General features: G+C 39.1%; 1 protein-coding gene and 1 long non-coding RNA gene across 9 annotated transcripts in view; one reads left to right on the top strand and one right to left on the bottom strand.

Annotated features, from left to right (window-relative positions):
• Nucleotides 1–24252, top strand: part of MICAL3 (microtubule associated monooxygenase, calponin and LIM domain containing 3) — a 242698-nt gene that overhangs the window by 127560 nt on the left and 90886 nt on the right. For 4 of the 8 annotated variants that reach the window (XM_060776669.2, XM_060776673.2, XM_060776671.2 and 1 more), the window contains exons 6-17: nucleotides 468–623; nucleotides 2098–2198; nucleotides 5506–5763; nucleotides 6390–6505; nucleotides 9965–10091; nucleotides 10888–10981; nucleotides 11328–11475; nucleotides 11648–11844; nucleotides 12913–13025; nucleotides 13370–13432; nucleotides 14198–14371; nucleotides 16502–16585. In XM_060776669.2, coding sequence (XP_060632652.2) covers nucleotides 468–623; nucleotides 2098–2198; nucleotides 5506–5763; nucleotides 6390–6505; nucleotides 9965–10091; nucleotides 10888–10981; nucleotides 11328–11475; nucleotides 11648–11844; nucleotides 12913–13025; nucleotides 13370–13432; nucleotides 14198–14371; nucleotides 16502–16585 — 1631 coding nt within the window. Of the gene's footprint in view, nucleotides 1–467; nucleotides 624–2097; nucleotides 2199–5505; nucleotides 5764–6389; nucleotides 6506–9964; nucleotides 10092–10887; nucleotides 10982–11327; nucleotides 11476–11647; nucleotides 11845–12912; nucleotides 13026–13369; nucleotides 13433–14197; nucleotides 14372–16501; nucleotides 16586–22929; nucleotides 23029–24252 lie in introns of all 8 variants that reach the window. The other 4 variants (XM_060776676.2, XM_060776674.2, XM_060776672.2 and 1 more) reach the window with 2 other exon arrangements.
• On the bottom strand, nucleotides 19936–21251 carry LOC137097208 (uncharacterized). Its single transcript, XR_010910058.1, has 2 exons — nucleotides 21163–21251; nucleotides 19936–20091 (listed from the first exon to the last, which is right to left on the bottom strand). It is a non-coding gene; the product is annotated as an uncharacterized lncRNA (long non-coding RNA).

Raw genomic sequence — 24252 nt, 5'->3', positions numbered from 1 at the left:
CAGTGAGATTTTATTTGGGTAAATTTTGGTACAGTTGAGGGCCTTTTTGGCAAGTAGAGCACATGTTTTATTTGAAATTATTGCTATCCTTGCACAAGGGTTTTCTTCGTAAGGTTTGTTCAGAGGGGTTTGCATTGCCTTCATCCAAGCATGAAGGAGTATAACTTGCTCTTTGGCTTTCCTTGACAAAGCTAGGGTTCAGATCCTGATCTTCCAGAGTCCTGGTTTGACATTGAAACTACTATATCATGCTGGCTGTAATTATTCCATTTCATAGAGTATATATGCTTCTTGTTATGGTGAATACTTCTTCATAATTATTTTTGATAATTATTATTTTTCATAATTATTCCCCGAAGGCATTTCTTTAGTATTTGAGCCTCTTCTCCTCACATTCATTAGGTCTCTTGTTGTAAGTATATGAATCCAACCAAGATTTGCTTTGTTGTTCCTTATCCGTTCTGCAGGTTTTCGACGAAAAGAATTTCGTGGCAAGCTGGCCATTGCCATCACAGCAAATTTCATCAACCGCAATACCACAGCGGAAGCCAAAGTTGAAGAGATCAGCGGTGTAGCCTTCATATTCAATCAGAAATTCTTCCAGGATTTGCGAGAAGCTACAGGTTGGTGGAAGTGGCACATCTACCACCATATATAATATATTACTTTTTCATTATTTTCTTCTATGCTTGGAGGTGACTATTGCTGAAAGTTGTGAATTTTGGATACTACAAGCAGCACCTGAATTTGTGTTGATAGCAGTATATCTAAAGTAAGAGGCATAGCCCTGCATTCTGCAAGAAATTACAATATGTTCAAAGAGGACCGTGGTGTTTTACAGTTTATTTTCTCTGTGATTATCTCATCTCAAGGTCTTTTGTCCATGATGATTCTTCAGTCTTCCTCTTAGCTGTACATATAATTATATAGTCTCTGTTGCCCTTTCACTCACTTGCCCTCTGGGAAAAAATACCCAATATTTAGTACATAGTAAGAAAACCTTTTGCAAATTACATTTGCACAGGCAATGTCCAGTCACTTCCATAATTCCTAACCCTGAACCACAATTACCCACTTTGGCAAATACTTCAGCTTTTATCTTACTAGGATCAGCTGTGAGAACTAGGATGTCTGAATGTTATCTGGTAAAATTAATCCACAACTGTCCCCAAATTATCCACAACTAGATGTGGTGCATATGTTGGCTCTCTTACTATTCCTAGCTGCTTCCTATGTTCTCCTTTATACCATCTCCATAAGAAAATTGCTTTTCTTAATACATACTTCCTGAGTCCTGTGTGAAAGGCTAACAATGATTCACCATCATAATTGCCAGAAAATATGGAAGACCTTTCTGAAGACAGTCATACTGCATCATGTTTTAAACCAGTGATTCTCAACCTATGGGTCCCCAGGTGTTTTGACCTACAACTCCCAGAAATCCCAGCCAGTTTACCAGCTGTTAGGATTTCTGGGCATTGAAGGCCAAAACATCTGGGGACCCACAGGTTGAGAACAACTGTCAAAGAGTTAGCCTAGTGCAGTGGTTCTCAACCTGGGGTCCCCAGATGATTTTGGCCTACAACTCCCAGAAATCCCAGCCAGTTTACCAGCTGTTAGGATTTCTGGGAGTTGAAGGCCAAAAACATCTGGGGACCCCAGGTTGAGAACCACTGGCCTAGTGTATTATTGCTGTTTCTAGTATGGTTTCCTGTGGATACCTGACGGTCTTGCATAGGACTACTGTAATGTAATCTTTCTATATCACTTGCTGTGGACTTGAAATTCCAAAGTCTTCGATGTACTTTGGCAGCCTGATTCTTTGAGAATCTTTCTTAGTAGGTTCTGAAATCATGTCTACAGTTCTAGTTAGGAATCCTGTAATCTTCGAATGGGAAGGACTCACTGGATAGCTATACATCATGAGCTACGTTTTGAATTGCCTTTCAAACCAGACAAACAACATTGCTAAAGTCACCTATTGTTATTGTGGTTACTGCTGAAAGAGTGTTTTCTGTCTTTCTCTCATTTTGCTCCTGTGTGCTTTTGACTTTTTCCAAGCAATTCCTTTATATTTTCTGTGTATGTTTTCCTCAGGCATTGATTTAGAGAACATCGTCTACTACAAAGATGACACCCACTATTTTGTCATGACTGCCAAAAAGCAGAGCTTACTGGAAAAAGGAGTAATATTACATGTAAGTGTGTGTTTGCTCTTTGAAATCTTAGTCAAGGCTTGATAGATAAGAAGATTTGTTTTTGCTTTATTTTAGAAAGGACAAGGGTTTGCAGTTTCAGTTGACTGATTAATTGGAACTTGGTTTTGACATTTTGGTGGAGTGTGCTTTGGTTTAAAAAGACATGCATTGAAAGTGGGATGTTTAGTACTTCTGGCAGCAGTGGGTTTTGTTCTCTGAGGAGTATTACCTTCAAATGACAAACGGAGGATTGTTTCTGTGTTTGTCTTTTTGGTATGTCAACATCCCTATGGATCAGGGAGGGGAGATGATGATTTGCATGCTTTGAGACTGGAAGATCCTTTATTGGAGCCTGTGTGCCAAAAGGTTTTCTGACCGTTTTGCTCAGAGGGAAAATAATGTTTTCTAAGGTTGCAGCAGAAATTCCAGTTGTAAAACCACCAGAACAATCCTAAACATATCTACACAGAAGTATGTATTTATTTATCCTGTCAGGGGCAACCAGATAATTGTATTACATTTCTAAGAGAACAAAAACAGACAAACAGACAAAACACAAAATTTGCAAGCTTGGTAGTTGATTAAATGTCCTTTGACCAGTAGCTGGCCACTTGGAGTGTCTCTAATGTTGCTGCAAGGAGGTCCTCCATTGTGCATGTAGCAGGGCTCAGGTTGCATTGCAGCAGGTGGTCAGTGGTTTGCTCTTCTCCACACTCGCATGTCGAGGATTCCACTTTGTAGCCCCATTTCTTAAGAAATAAGTCCTGGGTAAATGGGCTTGCATCCTAGATTTTTTTTGAGGGCCTTTTTATGCTTGAGTGTGTGCTTCCCCAAACTATGAAGCCCTTACTGACTTAATGTTGACTCTAAAGGGGAATTTGTAGGGAGAGGAATGCAGACCAGAAGCAGCATTGTCTCTGCCATCTTTCTGCTTAGAGAAACTGTTAGTTCAGTGGAAGGAATTATGTTGGTCCCTAAATATTGTATTTTGAGTCTGATCTTTCTTATTATTTATTCTTTCTTATTATTTATTCTATTAACATTTCTACCTTGCACTTCTCAACCCCTGAGGGGGGACTCAGAGCAGCTAACACTGGCAACAATTCGATGCCACAATATCACAATATAAGAACAATATAAAACCATGAATACACAATGGATTAAAAACAATAACATTAGTTATACAATCATATAGCCGTTTCTATTATTATAACAATCATATGGTCCAGTTCAATGTCTACAGTGCCGTTATGCCCGCTAGCCAAAGGCCTGGTTCCACAACCACAATTTCAGTTCTTTCCTAAAGGAAAGGAGAGAGGATGTTGATCTAATCTCTCTGGGGAGCAAGTTTCAGAAGCGGGGGGGGGGGGGGGGGGTCCCCACTAAGAAGGCCCTGTCCCTCGTCCCCACCAGACGTGTTTCTTCATCTTTGGTTATGTCAACAGGGCTGCTGGGTGTTAATTGGACACCACTTGGTATGGTTCAAAAACCCACAAGGTATTCCTTCATACACATACACCTTTAGATTTTCTTGTTAGTTTTTGTTAGTCTGCAGATCTTGTGATTCTTAATACAAATGCTGAATAATGAAATCTTGATCTGGCCTTATAATATTGGTTGCTTATTTAAGGCAAGGAGGAACTATACCTGGTTTGGCACATTAGCAACAAACCGAACCTCCCAAAGATTGTGCTTTCCCTTCTCTGGAGGGCCACTTATACACACGGAAGAGTTCATATTATATTTACATTTTTGTGGCAGTGGGAAGGGAGAGAGAAGGAGAAACAAAGACAAGTGGGCCTAAAGAGTCAGGAACCACACCCTAACACATTAACTTTACTCAAGCACACTTGAAATGTCCAATAGACATGAACATCATCTGGTCTAGATTTCACGCACTATTGTTTATTGGTACTTTCTTTGACATGTTGTTTTTTCTGCAAATTGTTTGAAGCTGCCCAGATTTTATGATGAGGAGGACTATGAATACGTCAAAAAATGAGGATAAATAAATATATCCTTGAGGCACTCTGGTGTCATTATTCCATACCTGTAATGCTAACCATTTGGCTGACTTGTACTTGGCTATCACACCAGTTTTTTGGAATAGTTTAAACTGGCTGATTTTTAAGGTATTGTAAATTATGAGCAAAGAGGGACCCCTTACATAATCCTAGAGTAACGTGGCAAGTAGCATCATCCAGAAACGAGAGCCTGTGTGTAAAGCTACTGTAATTGTAATATAAGAAGATAGGAAATCATTTTATATTGGACCAGACCATTCTGCCAGCTTAAACGCAGGATTGGCTTCACAGATCTCCATGGTTTCTTCCTTTGGTTGTCTTGAAGAAAAGCATAATTGGCACCTTTAAACCATAATAGTAGTAAAATTTGAATGGTCTCTTTTGCCAATATTTCATTGGTCTCTGACTTAATAAATGGGTAGTAAGGGTCTTACTGGTTGCAGGATGTGGGAGTTGTGGTTTCAAGATGTGTGTTTTATAGGGTCAGATTTTGAACTTATATTGATCAAAGGAAACATGTTTACTTTTGAATACAAAATGTATTGAGGAGTGAGATGTTAGTTTCATCACTGAAGTATAGCTGGAATATCAGTTGTTTCCCTTAAGATTCTCTGAATGACATCAAAATAAGTATTCTGGCCCATAATGAAAAGTGCTTGTGAAAGTGAAATCCCAGTGTTTACTTTAATATCAAAACAAGGTGCTGCAAATTGTGTATTCTCAGTCTTCCTCACAATTCTTATTCAGACTCTTTTATTACTTATCCTGGATCCCCAGGTGCCGCAATGGATTAAACAGGTGGTTCTCAACCTGGGGTCCCCAGATGTTTTTGACCTTCAACTCCCAGAAATCCTAACAGCTGGTAAACTGGCTGGGATTTCTGGGAGTTGTAGGCCAAAAACATCTGGGGACCCACAGGTTGAGAACCACTGGATTAAACCCTTGTGTCAGCAGGACTGCTGACCAAAAGGTTGGCGGTTCAAATCCAGGGAGTGGGGTGAGCTCCCATCTGTCAGCTCCAGCTTTTCATGTGGGGACATGAAAGAAACCTTCCACAGGATGGTAAAACATCTGGGTGTCCCCTGGGCAATGTCCTTGAAGATGGCCAATGATATTACACCAGAATCACTCCTGACACACACAAAAATTCCCTGTCCACATACTGAGGAGTTGAAAACAGCTTCCAAATCCTACAGCATCTCTCATTTAGGTAGACTGTCAGACTGGAAAGCTTGCCCTCAGGCTATTTTGCAGGGACATGATCTTTCTTTCTCATCATCCAGGACTATGCAGACACTGAGCTGTTACTTTCACGGGAGAATGTGGACCAGGAGGCTTTGCTCAGCTATGCCAGGGAAGCAGCAGACTTCTCAACCAATCAGCAGCTGCCATCTCTGGACTTTGCCATCAACCACTACGGGCAACCTGATGTAGCCATGTTTGATTTCACCTGCATGTATGCCTCAGAGAACGCAGCCATGGTTCGAGAAGTAAATGGCCACCAGCTGCTCGTGGCTTTGGTTGGAGACAGTCTGTTGGAGGTTGGTTCTTTGAAGAGCTTAAATTAATTATTTCTTGCTTTTGTGTCCTTAGGTTTATGTCATTTCCCTCTACAGATCCAGATAGTGCATATGTACCAGCATTGTACCATTGATATAAATAGGAGCTAAATAGCCTACAAACATCAGGTCACATCTGATCTTGGCAGCTAAAGCAGGGTCAGCCTTGTTTAGTTTTTTGGATGGGGGCCAGTGGGTGGGTGAGTGAGCGAGTGGAGTGATGGTACATGCAAAGGCGCTGCTTATCCTTCTGGCACATGTGCCATAGGTTCGTCACCAGTGTTCTAACAGTTCAAGGAATAAGGGAACACTGAAACACTGGCTGGCTTTTTATTGTATTTTTATAGTATTAATGTAATGTTTTAATTGTTATAATTATTGTTACTATGTATTTTATTGTGTGAATTGTAGGCATTAATGTATGCCGGTTGGAAGCTGCCCTGAGTCCCCCTTAGGGGGTTAAGAAGGGCGGGATAGAAGTACCCTGAATAAATAAATAAATAAATTGTACAAAGGCACAGTCAGAGTCTGGGTCTTCAGCAAATTATCCACCGGGCTCATTATTCTTTTCTTTCCCCTTCACATTCCTTCTTTATGGTTTCTTCCAGCCATTCTGGCCAATGGGAACTGGAATAGCCAGGGGCTTTCTTGCTGCCATGGATTCTGCTTGGATGGTACGAAGCTGGTCGTTGGGAACAGGTCCTTTGGAAGTCCTTGCAGAGAGGTAATTCAAGGCCTGTGCCCATTTGAGTGGGTAAACAAAAACGTTTTTTTATTTTTTTATTATTATTATTGTATAATACATAGAAACATACCATCTTTGAAAGTAACATTCAAAATACCAGTATTTTCCCCAATCCCGCCACCACCACAATCCCCCCCCCCCTTGCGGGAACCAATAAGTACCTTAGCTGTGTTTATTTCAATTGTTCAATCATGAGACTAGTTTTGTTCAACACCGTATATTTATCTTTCCCCTTCATTCTATATATGAGATCCTTCCATTTTGCTTTCCATGTCCTTTTGCTTTGACCCGTCATATAGTAACTTTTCCTTTCGCTAATATAATCTTGAAGAAGGTAATCTGCTAAATATTTATACCAGGTTTTTGTATCCCATTTCTTGTGGTCTTTCCAGCCCAGGGCCAGTGAGGCTTTAATTGCCTCTATCATATGTTTTATTATTTTCTCACTTTCCTTATATTCCCCTTTACTTTCGAATTTCTGAGTGAAAAATTGGGTCTTATTCCATTCTATCTTGATCCCTAATAGCTCCTCCATTTCCTTCCTGATTATTTCTTGGAACTTTTGGATTTTTTCACATTCCCACTACATGTGGGCATATTTTACCACAGTTGTGCCAACATAATTTTGGGCATGTTTTTGTGGTAAACAAAAAAGTGAAGTAACTCCAGATGTGAAAAAAATGGAGAAATTTACGGTAGCTCTTTATAGAAATAAGTAATAAATAATTATGAATATAGTAAATCTGCACAATTTCTTGAAGAAATATTTAAAACCTTCTGCATGTATGCTAAGATCAAAACTAATCCTAACTCAGATACTTTTCAGTCTCTTTACACTATGTAACAAAATTTGAAAACAAAAATGCTCCTGGTTTGAAAGTGTTATTCCTGTTTAATTGTGCGGTACTTACTTTGAAAGTAGTTGTTCTACTCCAGAAACTTTGTTTTGTGGCAGCCACAACTATGTTGAAGTGGTTGAGACTCAGTGCGATATTCATTGAAAACGTATAGTAAAATGTGCAGCAGAATGTCTCACAAAAACAACATTTTTGCAGTTTAATAAACTTTTTCCATGTGTTTATGATAGAACCAATTAGGAAATGACATTTATAACCTAGGAACAAAAATAATTTTACATAAAGTTATCTTCCAGCAAGAAACACAGTAGGATTTAAATGAGATTTTAAAAAAAGCAATCACAGAATAATAAAGTTGGAAGAGACTACATGGGCCATCTAGTCCAACCCTCTACAATGCAGGGAAAAGCACAATCATAGTATCCCAATATGTCTCCATATGTTGCTGAACCACCCCATTTGCCCTTCAGACACAGACAGTGTGGTCAGTGGAGAAGCATGATAGGGATCTCTCTGTTCAACTTCAGGGTAGAAAACCTCCTTTTGGCACATTTGTCAACATGTGCCAAAAGGAAGGTTTTCTACCCTGAAGTTGAACAGAGAGATCTGTCCAGTACTACTCATAATGTGATCCTTTGAGTGTCTCTTTAGTTCAAAGTTTCACTAAATTCCATGAAGCTTATTCCTAAGTCAGCATGAGTAAATTTGTAGCTGTAGCAAATTCTCTGATCTTGGCACATGTATATTACTTCTGAGTTGATGGCAGAAGAAGATGTGGTGTAGTAGTTTGAGCATTGGAGTCTGGCCCTGGAGACTGAGGGTTCAAATTCCTACTTGGCCATAGACACCCATGGATGTTTCTTGGTATGTCACACACTCTCAGCCTCAAAGGCAAAGGGAAAACTCCTGTGATCCTATGAAAAGGTTTCCGTAGAGCACACATTTCAAATCTGGCCCACTACTTCATTTTATGTGGCCTGTAAGGCTTTCAATGCCAGGGCAATATATTTACATTTATGCAGTCTTATAATTACAAATGGCTCATTGAAAGCAACCATAAGGCTGGTGTGGCCCTCGGTGAAAATAAGTTTGTTACATTTCCCTTAGAGCAGTGGTTCTCAACCTATATATCCCCAGATGTTTTGGCCTTCAACTCCCAGAAATCCTAACAGTTGGTAAACTGGCTGGGATTTCTGGGAGTTGTAGGCCAAAAACATCTGGGGACTCACAAGTTGAGAACCACTGCCTTAGAGTCACTATAAGTTGGAAATGACCTGAAGGCACCCAACGACAATAGAGGGACAATGAACAGGGAGAATGGATCCAAACAACTGATAAGAAGGTTAAACCGCTAGTGTCTGTGGTGTAAATTAGGAAGCAGAACATTTATTGATTTGTCAGGAACAAGGAGTCAAATTAGGACTGCACTGTACCAGCACCTCACAACTGTTGCTGAAACAGATCCTCCCTAAAATGGACTATTCTGAGTTTAACTACCTTAAAAGCCTTTGGCAGCAAACAGCAGTATGATTAAGCTCAGAACTATTCTCAGAAATAATTATTTCATTCCTTGACCCATTTGTGTATTAACTTCTGGTGCCATGCCCAGAGGAAGAGGTTAGGGTAGACATGAAATGTATTGAAGATGGTGTGTTTATCAAAGAATATGTGAGAAATTAAGCAGCCTTTATTTTTACCAATCAGTACCACTCTAACCAGACAGTATTCGTAATGATCTTTGAATGCTGATAATGCCTTACACTGGCTCAGAAATTCCTAACAATGGCATGCGAGAGTATACCTTGTCAGGCATTGTTATTGCTGAACAGTCAGGGTACATACACATATACAGCAGATACAGGCTTTCCCACATGCTGATGGTCAGTCAAACACAGTTTAAGTGACTCTGAATAGGACTATAACGAGTGCTGACTGTGTTTTATTACCTCTGCTACTCAACAGGAGGTAAACATTTGTCTTTTCTGTTGAATGGAAAAAGTGAGTCTTGAGTACATGAGCAAACTAAACAGCTCATGAGGGATTGTTTGAAATCTAAATATAATCAGCTAAATGTCAGAATGGCTTGTAAAACTCAAGATTAAGAAAAGACACTGTTAATAAAAAGAAAGGAAATTGTATTGGTCCACGAGTAAGAGCAAACCATACAATTGAACAATGCTTTCATAAGTGCCAACCAAATCTTTGTCATGTAAGCGTTCAGATTTTCAAGTCTTCCTTCAATCCAAAAATGGGAGGGAAAAATATTTTGTGAATCTTACATAATTTCTGAATGTAGCATGCTACACTTCTAGCTTTCATGTGTGATCTGATCCATTTTTATTTTACAATGCCAAAATAGTAATCCACATGACATGGTTTTCTTTTGTATGTCTGAAGTTTGTCTTTATCATAACCATTTAAACAGTAAACATAATACCAGAGGGTAAAAGTATTACTGTGCAGTGGAACAAGCAACTAACTATTCGATGGCAAATAGAAACAATTGTACTGTCCAGTAATCAATAAAGTAATTTGCTCTGAAAACGACTGGTGTAAAATATATTGTCATTCTGTGTCTTAGAGAGAGCATCTATAGGTTGCTGCCTCAGACCACCCCTGAGAATGTGAGCAAGAACTTCAGCCAGTACAGCATCGACCCTGTCACTCGGTATCCAAACATCAATGTCAACTTCTTGCGGCCAAACCAGGTAAGTACTTCAGTCACGAGCTCTTCCAAAATCTGTGACATGTCTGCCTGGAACTGTCTTCGTTGAATGCCTCTGGGATCAGGTGTGGGATAGATTTCTGGAACAGCGGTCAAATTATGTTTTTGGATAACTGAAAGAGAAGAAAGTGCAAGGCACAGCTTGGAAGATTTACCTTTTGGATTGCAGCCCCAGAATTACCCAGCCAAACAGCTATTAGTAATATACCTGAGGAATTTTGGCAGTGGTAGTCAAAAAGAACTAAAGGTATCCCAGTTGTGATGAGAAGTTGCAAACGTAAAATATGGGGGAAGTTATCTGCAGAACTCTAACTAAAATGCGTTATTTTGAGTGCATGGTACTTTTTAAAAATGTAGTTGAGCAAGAAATGAAAAATAGGTCTTGCAAGCAGAGCTGAGAGAAATGACTGGTGCTTTGGCTCTCAGTCTTGGGGAAAAGCAGGCTCTTTTGACATTCTGGTTTTCCAGAATGTCAAAAGAGTTGGGGAATCCCCAAATCCACCAAACTCAAATTCACAAATCAATGCCAGTAATTAATTGTTTATTGAATTGATTTATATCCAGCCTTCTTCCACATGTGAGTTCTGTTGTAAGCCACGTCGAGTCCTTTTGGGGAGAGGGGGCAGGATATAAATAAAGCTTTGATGACGGTGATGGTGAAATTATTATTATTAAGGCAATATAAGTTCTATGGCTGTATAGCATTAAACAAAGACTTTCTTTTTTAGACCATTGTTTGCCACTTGATGTGATAGATCTCATCTTTTTGAAATGCACAGGTACGTCATTTGTATGATACGGGAGACTTGAAAGACATACACCTGGAAATAGAGAACTTGATGAACTCCAGGACACCAAAGTTGTCAAGGAATGGTGAGCTCCATTTCTGTCCCATTTATTTGGTGCCATTTGCTCCTTTTGCTTTAATATTTTTTTCAAGCTGTTTTGTGTTTTGTGAAGGCCTTTGATCCTCCCACTCCTTTAAAATGCATGATTCATTCTTCATGTTATTATGCATAGACAGGAGAATTAAAAAAACTTCTTTGTATATATAAAGATGATAACAAAACTTAATTTGGCACAAAATCAGAGATGGGTTGTATTTTTGTAACATTAGGGAGCCATTTGTAGTGGTGGGTAGCAGTACTATGCATACAATATGAACAAGATTTTTGTTCAGATCAGATGTCCAAGATATCTCAATATTTATTTGTTTCAGAGTCGGTGGCTCGCTCTAGTAAGCTCTTGGGCTGGTGTCAGAGGCAGACAGATGGATACGCTGGTGTAAATGTAACTGATCTTACAATGTCTTGGAAGAGTGGCTTAGCACTGTGTGCCATTATCCATCGATATCGCCCCGATCTCATGTAAGTAACTGAGATTAAATGAAAAAGTACATTCACATGCATAATTGTCCAAATTGCTGGAAGGGGATATCATGAGGAAAAGTCTAAGGCTCGCATTGTGAGTTAGGATTCGAGCCAGGATTGTTGAGTTTTCCCAACTAAACCCTGTCACAATATATTTTCTGTATTCTAGAGACTTTGATTCTCTAGACGAACACAACGTGGAGAAGAATAATCAGCTGGCATTTGATATTGCTGAAAAGGAGTTTGGAATCTCTCCGATCATGACTGGCAAAGAGATGGCATCAGTTGGGGAACCAGACAAGTTGTCCATGGTCATGTATCTCACCCAATTCTATGAAATGTTCAAGGACTCCCTCTCTTCCAGTGGTAAGTGACAAGTGGCCTAGCACATGAACTGCTAAAAATTGTGACTGGAGCGTTATTAGTACGTTGAAGTCTTAATCTTAGAGGAACTCTTAATGTTTAAGAAGTTGGAATGAAAATAGTGATGTTCCTTTGAGAGCAGGTGATTTAGACAACCATTCAAATTAGTAAGCAGAAGTTAAAAGCAATATCTGGAAGGAAGCTTCTTAGATGGACTGAATTTATGTGACTTCCTGTCCCAGGATACCATAAAGCCATCTTCAGGGACCTAGGGGCTCCTAGAGAGGTGTCATCTTTAGTAATTTGCTAGGTCCGCCAAGCCAACCCTGTGATAATTTGAAGAAAAAGCACACCTGGAAAACTTTGAAGATTTCTAGAGAGACCATTTTTCTGTGGGTTTTTTTTTTTTTAATGTCAGGAGCGACTTGAGAAACTGCAAGTCACTTCTGGTGTGAGAGAATTGGCCGTCTGCAAAGACGTTGCCCAGGGCACATCCAATTGTTTTGATGTTTTGCTATCCTTGTGGGAGGTTTCATGTCCCTGCATGGGGAGTCAGAGCTGACAGAGGGAGCTCATCTGCGCTCTCCTTGTATTCGAACCTGCAACCTGTTGGTCTTCAGTCCTGCTTGCACAAGGGTTTAATCCGTTGCACCACTGTGGACTCCTGTGGTTGTGATTAATTGAAACTGTGTTGGTTCCATGGTTATGGGGTCTTACTGTAAAGGTTCCTCCACAATAATGGTAATGACTTTGGCCAGAAACAGTGAACACAAGTGCTGAATATGCAGCTTATTGAATAGTCTCTGTGTTTTCATTATTTTCTGCCAGCTTACTTGTATGGATTGACATGATAAGGAGAGTAGACAAATATGGCCTGATTGATCCTGAATTTTCTAGGATGTAAACATGATTAAATGGAGGATTAAGTTGTACATTTCGTGGCAGAAACTGTAGTCAGATGAGAGCATAGGGGCAGAGGAAAGAATAAAATAATTGTAAAAATGCTTAGAATTTGAACTTTATAGGAGATTCTTTTTAGGAGACTCAATTTTGCTGTGTTTTTGTTCACAGACAATCTGGAGCTGAATGCAGAAGAAAAGGCTGCTTTAATAGCTAGCACCAAGTCTCCGATCTCATTTTTCAGCAAATTGGGCCAGAGCATATCTCGAAAACGGACACCAAAGGTAAGTTATGGTTGTCTTGGATGAGAGTTTGCAGGGAGTGTGCTCATGAACTCATAATTATACAATTCTGAAGAAAACAAGGAGAACACAGGGATCTCCTAGTGGACTTCAGATTATTTGTATGAAATGGTGATAATATACAGGTCCATAGAGTGTATCCTGACATGTAGCAGTTAAATCTGGTTTTTCATATTGAGCTGAGAATTGTTTTTACAACTCTGAAGGGAGGGCCACAGTTGGCAGGTTTGGCAGTGTGGATCAGTGGGATAGGGCCTGATTAAGCTCCTATAACCCTGCAAAAAAAAGTGATGGTCAGCACGAGCTTTTCTTCTTTTTGTGTTTAGGATAAAAAGGAGAAAGATCTAGATGGTGCAGGAAAGAGGAGAAAAACAAGCCAGTCGGAAGATGTAAGTAACAGTATTTCTAATGGTCTTTCTCCAATAATCTGTGTGTTCATGCCAGAATCTTTCCCATTAAAGCTGTTAAGCCAAACTTTCATATTACCTACTTAATTAAGTAACTTCTCCTGCCTCTGCAACCTGATGGAAATATCAATTAGCCATTCTCCAATCCCTGGCAGAATTCTATATCTAAAGAAGTTGTAAGACATTGTCGAAGGCTTTCATGGCTGGAATCACTGGGTTGTTGTAGGTTTTTCGGGCTATATGGCCACTAGAAGCATTCTCTCCTGACGTTTCACCTGCATCTTCACTCACAACCTCTGAAGATGCTTGCCATAGATGCAGGCGAAACATCAGGAGAGAATGCTTCTAGAATATGGCCATATAGCCCGAAAAGCTTACAACAACCCAGTTGTAAGATAGCCTGAAACAGCATACATTCACAAACGTTTGAAAGGTGCTCAACCACAAATATTTGAAAGGTGCTTAAACTAATTGCCAGGACTATGTTTCACAGACACTTAGCTAAGAGGAGAAAATGTGGTCGGAATAAAGTGACACTTCAGACTGCAAGCTTACACACCCAATTGAATGGTCATCTATACAGCAAACATAGAAACAAATGAAAGGTTAATATTTGTTAGTAACCGTCAGATTAATAACAAATGCCAGGAAGAGAGGTATTTCCTAATCTCTTCTTTGCCGTGCTAGTTTTCTATGTGTAGGGAATGGATTTCGTACAGGTTATTAAATTATTCTCTGGTTTTCCAGGAGGACACTTCCCAAAGCTACCGAGAGGAGAGGCCCACCCTGGTCAGCGCCCTGACAGAGAGAAGAATTGATGCTGCCGTTGGGAATCAGAATAAAGTTAAATCCATGGCAACGCAGCTGCTGGCCAAATTTGAGGAGAATGCCCCTGTACAGTCCTCTGGAATACGAAGACAGGTACAAGAGGGCTTTATATTTATTGGTGGGAGAGGGGTCAGAGATGATTTTAAAAGAATTAGACTTTGGCCAGAACAGAAACAAGGTATCTCTGGGTTCCAGTAGAGAACATGCCTGTCATAGTGAGGATCCTCCATTTTCAGACACTTGTGGGCTTTTTGGAGAAAGCATTCTTGGAGCACAAAGGACTACAAGAATGTTGCTCATTCCTTAAGTAGGTCCTACAAATGGCAGAGGCCTGATCAATCTCTCCTTGTCCGTCCGACTGCAGTTAGCTTCTTGATAATGTTGGCATCACCCATCTGCCCCTTCCCATTAGCCTATACATCTTGGTAGATTGCTATCTGTTGAACATATGGGAAAAGACATTCCATAGGTTTTCCTGTGCATTACTCCATATATAGACAGCTTTTCTACTTGGGGAAAATGGTCTTGGTATCCAAAGCTATCATCGCTGAGACGTCCAGATAGTTTAGCTTGCTGTCTAGAATACAGGTACATTTTTCCCGTCATCATGCGCACAAACTGTTTTATCATGAGCAGCAAACATTGAGTTTCAGGTGAAGCAATGATACCAAGGCCTTTGGAGAAAGGAGTAAATGGATTCAAGCCAATCCATGTCACAGCTTGAATCAGTTCCTTTTCTGTCAGAAGCACCCAGCCCGGAAGTAGCAGTGTAAAAAAAACAACTTTTCCCACGCTAGACTTGCTACATGTTCCAAAGCTGTTGTATTCCGGGGCAGGAGCACCTCTGTACGTAACCACCACACCCCAGTCCAGTGTAAATCAGCAATGCAGTTTATTGCAGAACATTTAAAAAGCAGTTCAGCAAAAATAGTAAAACAAAAACAAAACAAAACCCCAAATCCAGATGTATAAAGTACTCCATAAGATTCAAGGTACAAGAGTTGCATGAAAAACTAGGAATGCAAATAATCAGGATACACAAGGCAGTATAAAATCCAATACACAGAACTCAAATCCTTAAAACTTGGAACATCAACAACTGGAAACATGAAACTAGAATTCCATTAGCAGGCTTGATTTGGACTAGACTAGAGATGTAGCTTCAAAGTCCAATGTTGACCAGACTGCTGAAAGATCCCTTTAGTCTCTCTAATAAAGCCATGAAATCATGGCGTTTACCCTGGGAAACTGATAACGATTTTTTCCTCTAACAATCGCTGTGAACTTTGTGGACTCTGAAAGTCATCTGAAGTTGTGAAAACTGAGCCTCCTATGTAAGAGCTCGTTAACCTCTCTACCTAGCAGTTCATCTTCTGAACTCACTTCCCTAGAGAAAAGGCCCTTCTCTGGAATGTGGCCTTCACCTTCACTAACTGCAAGAGACACAAAACGTTCAGTTTCAGGACTTAAAATCGCATGCTGGCTTGCAGGCTCAGCAGGCCCCGAAATCCCATGATCCACTTCCTCATTGACATTAGGCACAATCATTGACTGAAATACAACAAAAGCAATGCTAATGTATCTAAGCAATTCTCAGAAAAGCTTTATTCTTCCTGAGAGGCTGGGGATGAAGGTCTAACAGAAGCCAAGAAGTTCTCACATAAAATTCCCTTATCCCCCTAGTGCAGGTTCTTTATCCCTGTCCAGTTTCATCCATCTTTAGTGATAAAGGACTAAAGGACAGAGGCCTCCAGAAGCCTCAACATTGAAAAAATAGTTTCTGAAGGCCATACTGTGTAGGATTCCGCTTTGATAGCCATCTTAGTTGAGGAACTTTTTTGCTCACATACTGTTCTGAAATGAGTTTTGGAAATGCAATGCCTTTAGTAGTTGGAAAAGACTTTCATTTCCAACTTAAGCTTATTTAAAACCCTCAGCTGATGCCATAGTTGATAATGGCCTTTTTCATGGCAAGCTGCATCTTCATTTTCCATTTTTTTAATTTATCCCTCCCCCTTTTCATGAATTTTATATTTTATTTGCCAACTAATTTTTCCTTACTCCGTATCCCCCTCCTCAATGTCTGTCCATTGACCACCCTGCCCAACATCTTCCCCATCCCCTTGTGGGTTTCTTTGTGAGTTTTGTTTTACCTTTTATGTTACTGCCCTCCGTGGCCTCCATCCTGCTTACTCTATGACCTGCATGCAACGGTCTGTCCAGCCTTATCAAGAACGGGCTCTCAGCCAGCCAGCCTACCGACAGAGAGAACAGGCCCGTCTTGCCCCCTTACCTCAGTGGAAACAGGTAAAATGGAACAGAGTGAATGACTGTGATGCTCACCCCACCCGAATTCACACACCCCGCCCCTTGGCTGTTGCTTCTTCATATCAAACCACCACCACTATTCCTGTCTATGAGTGTGATAGAGATCTCTTTTATGAAGTAGATATAGCTGTTATCAGTAGTGTCCATGGGGGGGGGGGGTACGTTCTTGGTCTTCACGTGGATATGCAAAACCATGGATAATAGTGAACCCTATTGAAATGAAGAACCTCTGACCAAAGAACACTATAGAATCTCAGTGGAGGACTGGAAAATGACTAAAGAGGCCATATTTTGTCAGAAGTGGATAAATGAAGCCTTGGATATTGGCCCCATGGATATGGGGGTCAAACTGCATCTTTTACCATTCCTTTTGAACATTAATTATACTTTCAAATCCATCTTATTCACATTGTCTTTTCCAATCATTGGATCACTGTTTTGAAGGGTATTTAGCAGTATTCCTTGTCTTTTAGTTTGCAATTTTTTAGTTTAGCAAATTTTTCATTTTTGGATTAGAATAATGGAATCAGTTAATGACACTAATATATTTTAGTATCAATGAGAAGTTTTCATAGAGGACATCCAAATCACTAGAAAACCAGCCCCTTATTCTGTATTAAAGCCATAAACACATACGATTAAACATACCTAATTCTTGTAATGCCTTGAGCTGGTGATTTTTCAAGATTCAGAACATGAGGTTACAGAGTACCAGTTAATATTTTCTGCCATAGGTACATAGAACTGTGAACTGTCCCCTTTCTTTTGCCATTGCTATATTTGATTTTGAACTTTTTTCACCTTCGCTCCAGTTCCATTCTCCGAAACAATTTACTCGACCTTAGCAATCTCTAAAAATGTATATATAATGGTTGTATGGTCTTTTTAAAAATATGTGAATTTGCCTATAATTAGAAACCATGTTTTATCCTCTTCTACACTGTCTTGTGGTTTCTGTACTAACATAGTTTTCAACACCGAGTATATAGATTCTTACAATCTATATGCTCAGTACTAATCAAATAATTGCAACCATGACAGTGATTACTCATCCACAGATACTACTTTGTGTAGTGCTCACATATACAAGATTAAAAGTAACTTGTAAATGGGGAAAGGGTGATAGCAACATTGCAACTCATGTTATTTCACCACTTTGCATCTGTCTAAGAAGTGGAAGTATTTTTGAAAATGAGTTAAGTTCACCAGTCTGTAAGACAACTAGTTGAGCTAATTTGACATCTGTACATTTATGCTTTAGACATATCATTATAAAGTTCATCCGTTTGCAGAGGCTAGTCATCAAGATCATTTTTAATTTGAGTGGCAGCTGTTGGATACAAGGCATATGCCTCCACCCCTATCATGTCAAAGTTACGTATGCCTTCCGAAGTCCAATGGAAGTGGGAAAATAGTGGATGGACTTTATCCAAGTCACTTGGATACTCTTGAATGTAGCTAGCTTAAGCTACTTGATTAATACCAAGAACTATTGAATTCATTTGCAAGAAAGAAAGATTTAAAGTAAAAAGCTGAGTTGCTCTCTTCAACAAATGATCATTACAATTTCAGGATCTTAATAGCAACCATTTTAGTCATGTTTAATTCAGGACATTGAATTTAATTGGGTTGACATCCAAGTGGATTGCAGCCCTAAGACTAATTCATATAACTTTGGGACATGAGTTTGTCAATATTTTATGCCTCTTGATCATTTTCTTCAACTTATATTCTGGTGTCTCTTGAAAGGTATGATAGGTGTGCTGAATTGCTTTGGGATCTGATTGAGAAATCATTCCAAGAACAGGTGGGAAGGAATGCAACTTCCAAAATAAGTTGATGATAAAGTGGCGTTTCCTAATGCTGAGTGATGTTTAGGTCTTAATCACATTTTCCTTGCCTGATTTTCCAAGACAAAGGAGTAATTGTCCTTGCAAGCCATTGCTTACATTCTCATCCTTTCCTACAGTCAGGGCTCCTCTTTCCTAATGACCAAGCTTCACTTACGAATTTGATCTACAGAAATCCTCATTTTTATTTATTAACACCTTTAGAAGAAGAGGGCCATTACCAAGAATTTTCATGATAGGAAAAACTCCTCTGCCACTCTCAGGTCTTGATATGTTTCATTTTTACTTACTAATATGATTAGCAAGTATTAATAATATAGCTTCTGATCATTTCTACAATACATTTCAGAGTCCTTTTTGCTTACAGCAAGAGGTTTTCATAATTTTCCTGAGCATTAACCTTTAGAAGAAAAGGACTGTCACCAAGAATTTTCATGATAGGAAAAACTCCTCTGCCACTCTCCGGTCTTGATATATTTCATTTTTACTTACTAATATGATTAGTAAGTATTAATAATATAGCTTCCGATCATTTCTACAATACATTGCAGGGTCCTTTTTGCTTACAGCAAGAGGTTTTCATAATTTCCCTGAGCATTATCCTACTCTTTGGTGATTCATATCTGATAATTCAGATGCAGGTTCCCCCCCCCCCCCCCTGTTTCTTTGACTTAACAGGTTCCAAACATGTGAAAATATAATTTCTGGTTTCTTTTCTCAAGAAAACATGGCCACAAGTAGGAGTTCCATTGAATTGACCCTTTGTTCTTAAAATTGTCAACCATGAGCAGTAAATAATTCATTTCATGTATATGTATGTGTGTGTGCATATCAAAATACTTTAGCAGTTTACTTGACCAGTATGCTAGCTCAATTAAATATTTGAGAGGAGTGCATAGCTAGGCAATATTTTGTTTTCTAGTTTACTTTTGAACTTTACATCTTTTTTATGAGAGGACCTCAGCCTTTCTCCCTCTCTTCTTCTTCTTCTGGATGTATTGGATTTTTTTTCTTAACCAGGTTGCATTATACCTCTCTTTGCTTTGAGAAATGTAGTTCAAAGCGTTCACTATCTCTGTATCTCTGTGGTGAGATTTGTCTTTTTGTATGCATCATGGGACTATTCAAAATATTCTCCACCAGTGGTCCCTGTTTCATACAGGTATGCTCACATCTTATCACCAGTGCAAACGTTTTGTGTCCTCGTGGGCTTCATGTGCTACCAGTAATTCCAAATAAATGTGCAGTCTCTTCTCTTACAAACCAGTTGTTAATTGATGGGGAACACGCTTGGTACACTTCTCCTGTATCTATGGTTGTGAATAATCTTCTATCAGTCCTGTAACCACAGCCAAATTCCTCTCCACTTTCTCAGATTGTTACATGTGTTAATCATGTTCTCCACTCTGTTTGGGTTGGCATTGGTGACTGCATTGATGATCTTCCACTTTATGGTTTTCTTCAGTATTGGTTCTGACATTTTCACCCATCTTTGTATTTTATTCTCATCATTTGTTGGCTCAACATACTCATTTCTGATCTCTCAGTTGATATCACCAGCCGCACATCCTTCTTTAGACAAGACCTCGAAGACTGCTCTTTGTTTCAACTTCATATCTATGAATTATGCAACACCTAGTAATACAAAAAACGTACCAGTCATGCATTGAGAACTACTCTATCTGGTAATATAATAACATTATATTTATTTCAGAGTAAATGGCATATCAACATTAATTTCAGTATGATCCTTGTATTATGCAGTGATGCCTAAATGTATGGAAAGCAAAATTTATACAGTGTAGCAATGCCATCACCATTATTACTTCAGTACCAACATGCAGACACATTGGGCCATGTTATAATACACTGGACCATGTTATAATATAATACAAGTCCTATATTTTCATACCCATGCCGGGGTCAATTCCTTGTGTTTATATGATCTCATAGAGCTGTGAATAAAATATCTGTGGATTCTGGGCATTACCATATAATACGTATATTTTGCTCTGACGGGCACTACTTTGAGGAGTTTGGGATTGTTTCCCTTTGAAAGTAAGTATAATTTAAAAGACGAGAAATTGCTGTCTTGCTCTGAAAGGAAAGGGGAGGGAAATCTTAGGTGAAGAAAGGTCGTTTCAACAAACTAACAAGATTCATACTTCATTTGCATACTAATAATAACACTTGAGTCTCTCTGTCTGTGCGTGCATGCATACAGACTTGTGTTGTTTTTGTGAGAGAGGGGCATAGTGTGGGAAGGGTGGTTATGAAACCAGAAATTGCATGTTTGAAGTCATGAGTGGATGAGTCAAAATGTGTTGTAAAGATAATAAAGAAGTCTATTTGGTCTGGTACTTTGCTTTGATGACTTACTCTTTATGACAGTTATGCTATCTATCAGATGCTGGGAGTTATGGTTTAAAGAGTAACATTTCCTTTTTGGAGGGGAGTACATGAGCAAGGCATGTGTCCTTGGAACTTCGCGATCGCCGAATATATCTTTCAACTGGGAGAACCGGAAACAACTATCAGGATGAAAGAAGAGTACACTGGTCACCTAATGTCCTTTCATATGAATCTCCCTTCAATTTAAACTGTTGATAAGAACATCTTTCTAGCTTTTGGTGAACACAGAAATGTATCCTGTTTGGGGATTTGTGATAGTGTGATAGTGTTCAGTGCTCAAAGTCCACCACTCACCTATAGGAAAAGGGCCAGGCTTGGTCTAAAATGGATGAGAATCAGCAGGCAAGGGTTTGTCCTGTGGACTCCTCTAAATGTAGGAAGATGTATTCTCTCCACCAAGGAAAATGTGTAGAATTACTCTTCTTGGACCATATAGTTCAGGTGCTCAGAGTTCAGCTTTAATCAAGGTAAACAAAGGAGAAACTCAGGGCCAAAAACGGCAAGATAAGCAACCCAGAGTAGATAAATGAAAAGCTGCAGAGAGCAGTGGTTGGCAGCGCATGTGTAAATGATGCCATAGATTGTACAGGTTCCAATGTGCTCAGGTGGCTTTTAAGATGTGTTAGTCAAATTCCGATAGGTCAACGGCCACTCATCAGAATAGTTTATAATACCCCTGAGAGTAAGAGAGACACGCAACTGAACTCCAGGGGCTGTGAGTGACATAAAAAGAAGTTCATGGTTTCCATCATGGAAGTTCTCAAGAAGTAAATTGTGAGAAAAGAATAAAGACCATTAGATGGCCTTTTGGTCTGGTCTAATCTTTTTTTTTTTTAAATGATCTTTATTGAAGTTTTCACATAATATTAAAATAGGGGTATGGGTAAAGGTTGAAAGTTAAAAAAAAAAGGAAAAAAGAAAAAAAGAGAAAAAGAAGGAAAGAAAGAAAGAAAGAAAGAAAAAGAAAAAAGAAAAAAAATTATAAAAAAGAGAGAGAAAAAGTCTGGTCTAATCTTGATCCTGTTATTGGGTTGGGAAGAAAGAGAGAGAGAACACAAATGCACAGAATATACTTGACAACTTTAGTACTGAATGGGTATGGTTTATCTATTCTGTTAATGGTCAGACACCAGCATTTAGTGAACAGTAAATAATCTTGAGTAGGACTTTATGTGTTATGATGGTTGCTATCATTTATTTGCGTTTGGAAGGAGCAGGTTATTTTTAGAGATAAGCTGTAACAAATAGTTGCCTAAACATTGGGTAATATAGGAAAAGAAAATGCTTCTGGGTGCCAAGAATTTTACTAACACCGGTGATCTAACTGAATTTGAAAAATATGGGATTCACATACAATAAGCACTAGAGATTATACAAGACAGCTTATTGTATGTGAATCCTATATTTTTTCAAATTTCAGTTAGATCTCCAGTGTTAGTAAAATCCTTGGTGCTCAGAAATCTTCCTTGTTTTAAATAAGAAATATGTAGACATACTTTCAATGAGCCATTTAGATCATAATCAGATTGTAAGAAGTTGTGATGCTACCTTCCATTCAATAGATTTGGAGCAATACGAACTAAGAGCAAGAAGCAGGACCACCCTCATTCAGATTATGCATTTTTGAGACTTTGTATAAGCAGTGAAGGAGATACAATTTTTTCTCCAGGATGTAGAGTTTTAGACAAAAACAGCTATATATTGTAGTTGAATAAAAAATTACTTTCTTCTGGAATTGGGGACCGTACAAGTGTGTGATTCCAAATCTGTTGCCTGCATCAGTGTAATTCAGGAATTTTTGTACTAGTTCATATGCTATTTGAGTAACTTGGGAGTAGAGGGAACCTTTGGCTTTCTGATTTTTTTGACTTAAGTGTCCCATGACCCCTTAATTGTCTGAGGTTCCTGAGAATCAAAATCTCAAACACCAGGGGTATGGGCAGGTCTTCCCCATCCTTAGTCTTTAGTCTATAACTTTGCCATAGCTGATACCACAATCAGTTATCATGACTCTTCTCGTTCCATTCTTGCTTTATTTTTTTTCTTTGTTTTGAAACAAAGATGAGGAAAAAGGAGCGTTCTCGGACCTGCCCTAAAAAAGTGATCATGCTCACTTCCTCCTCCATTTGCACTTCCTCTCCATGGTATCCCAGTTATCAGGTGAATTAATTCTGCATGCTCTGTCCGTCCCTCTCCTTCTCTTTTTCCCTGCTCCCTGCCTGCACTACATGCCCAGTTGTTCTGAATATCATCCTTAAGGTCAATAAAGACAGCAGGCACCTGGAGTTCTCATCCCACTCCTCCTAACCCACTCCCACGCTAAAAAACCCCCAGTAATGTAGGTATTTAGAACTTCCCTCACTATACATAGTAGGTTTTTCAGTGGAGAGAGACTACTGTTGGCATTACTCAGATATTATATTGCATGCTTTAACAGGAACAATTTCTAGTATATCTGAACCCAGAATAAATTACTTCTGTTTTTGTTTGGACTCTTTATAGTAGCCTATAGTTTGCTTTTCCACAGTTTTGCAAAAGGTAGTGTAGTATTTGTGTGTGCCTTCCAGGGAGCACATAACATTCCTTTTGTAAGTATTGTCACCTACCTGTTCATATCTGAAAGTTCTTAGAAGTAGGTCATGTCTACTGTTCAGAATATTCTTCTTCATTGATGAAGAACAATATGTCAGGAGCAGAAGCTTTCTATATCTCTCCTATATCTCTATTTCTATATCTCTTCTCATTTTCTCTCCAGAGACAGCAGTTGCACACATAGAACAGGTTGTTATTTTACTCTTATGGTGGAGGAGCTGTTGTGTTCCTCCTTCCACATTACCAAAATACTTTAAGTACTCATTGGTTAATGAAGGGTCATTGGATATGCCAACTTAAAGGCTGTGCACTGTAACTTCATTTTCCTCACGGTTAGGAGAGGATGATTCCCAATTATACAGGTAATAAAAGGTAGCCTCAAAATAGCCAAGCAAAGGATTTAGGGTTCTGCTGGTTCCAATCTACTTCAGTTTTCTCTTTCTCTTGTGTGCTATGCTACTCTTGTTCCCACATACTTCTACCAATTGACTACCACATAACTAACAAGCAGGGCAATAATTCAGAATGCCTGGATTCCATCAAATTATATAACTTTGGGCTCTTAACATCTTTTCTGGTCCCGCAACTCAAGTTCTTAAAACATTCTTTTGAAATAATGTCTTGTTGAGTAATTTCTGTTCTCAAATCAAAATCCTAGTTACATTAGTTTGCCATATATATTTGGGACTTTGGGTATATTTAATATGCAGTTTCATGATGATGTAAAAGTATTCTCATCACATTTGAATATCTGGGACACTGATCATAACCTTAGTTTGGTCCTCAGGAGGA

Source organism: Anolis sagrei, chromosome 5 (assembly GCF_037176765.1).
Source record: "Anolis sagrei isolate rAnoSag1 chromosome 5, rAnoSag1.mat, whole genome shotgun sequence".
Lineage (NCBI taxonomy): Eukaryota > Metazoa > Chordata > Lepidosauria > Squamata > Dactyloidae > Anolis > Anolis sagrei.
The sequence above is the reverse complement of the archived record's forward strand: the minus strand, read 5'-3'. Positions and strand labels throughout refer to the sequence as shown.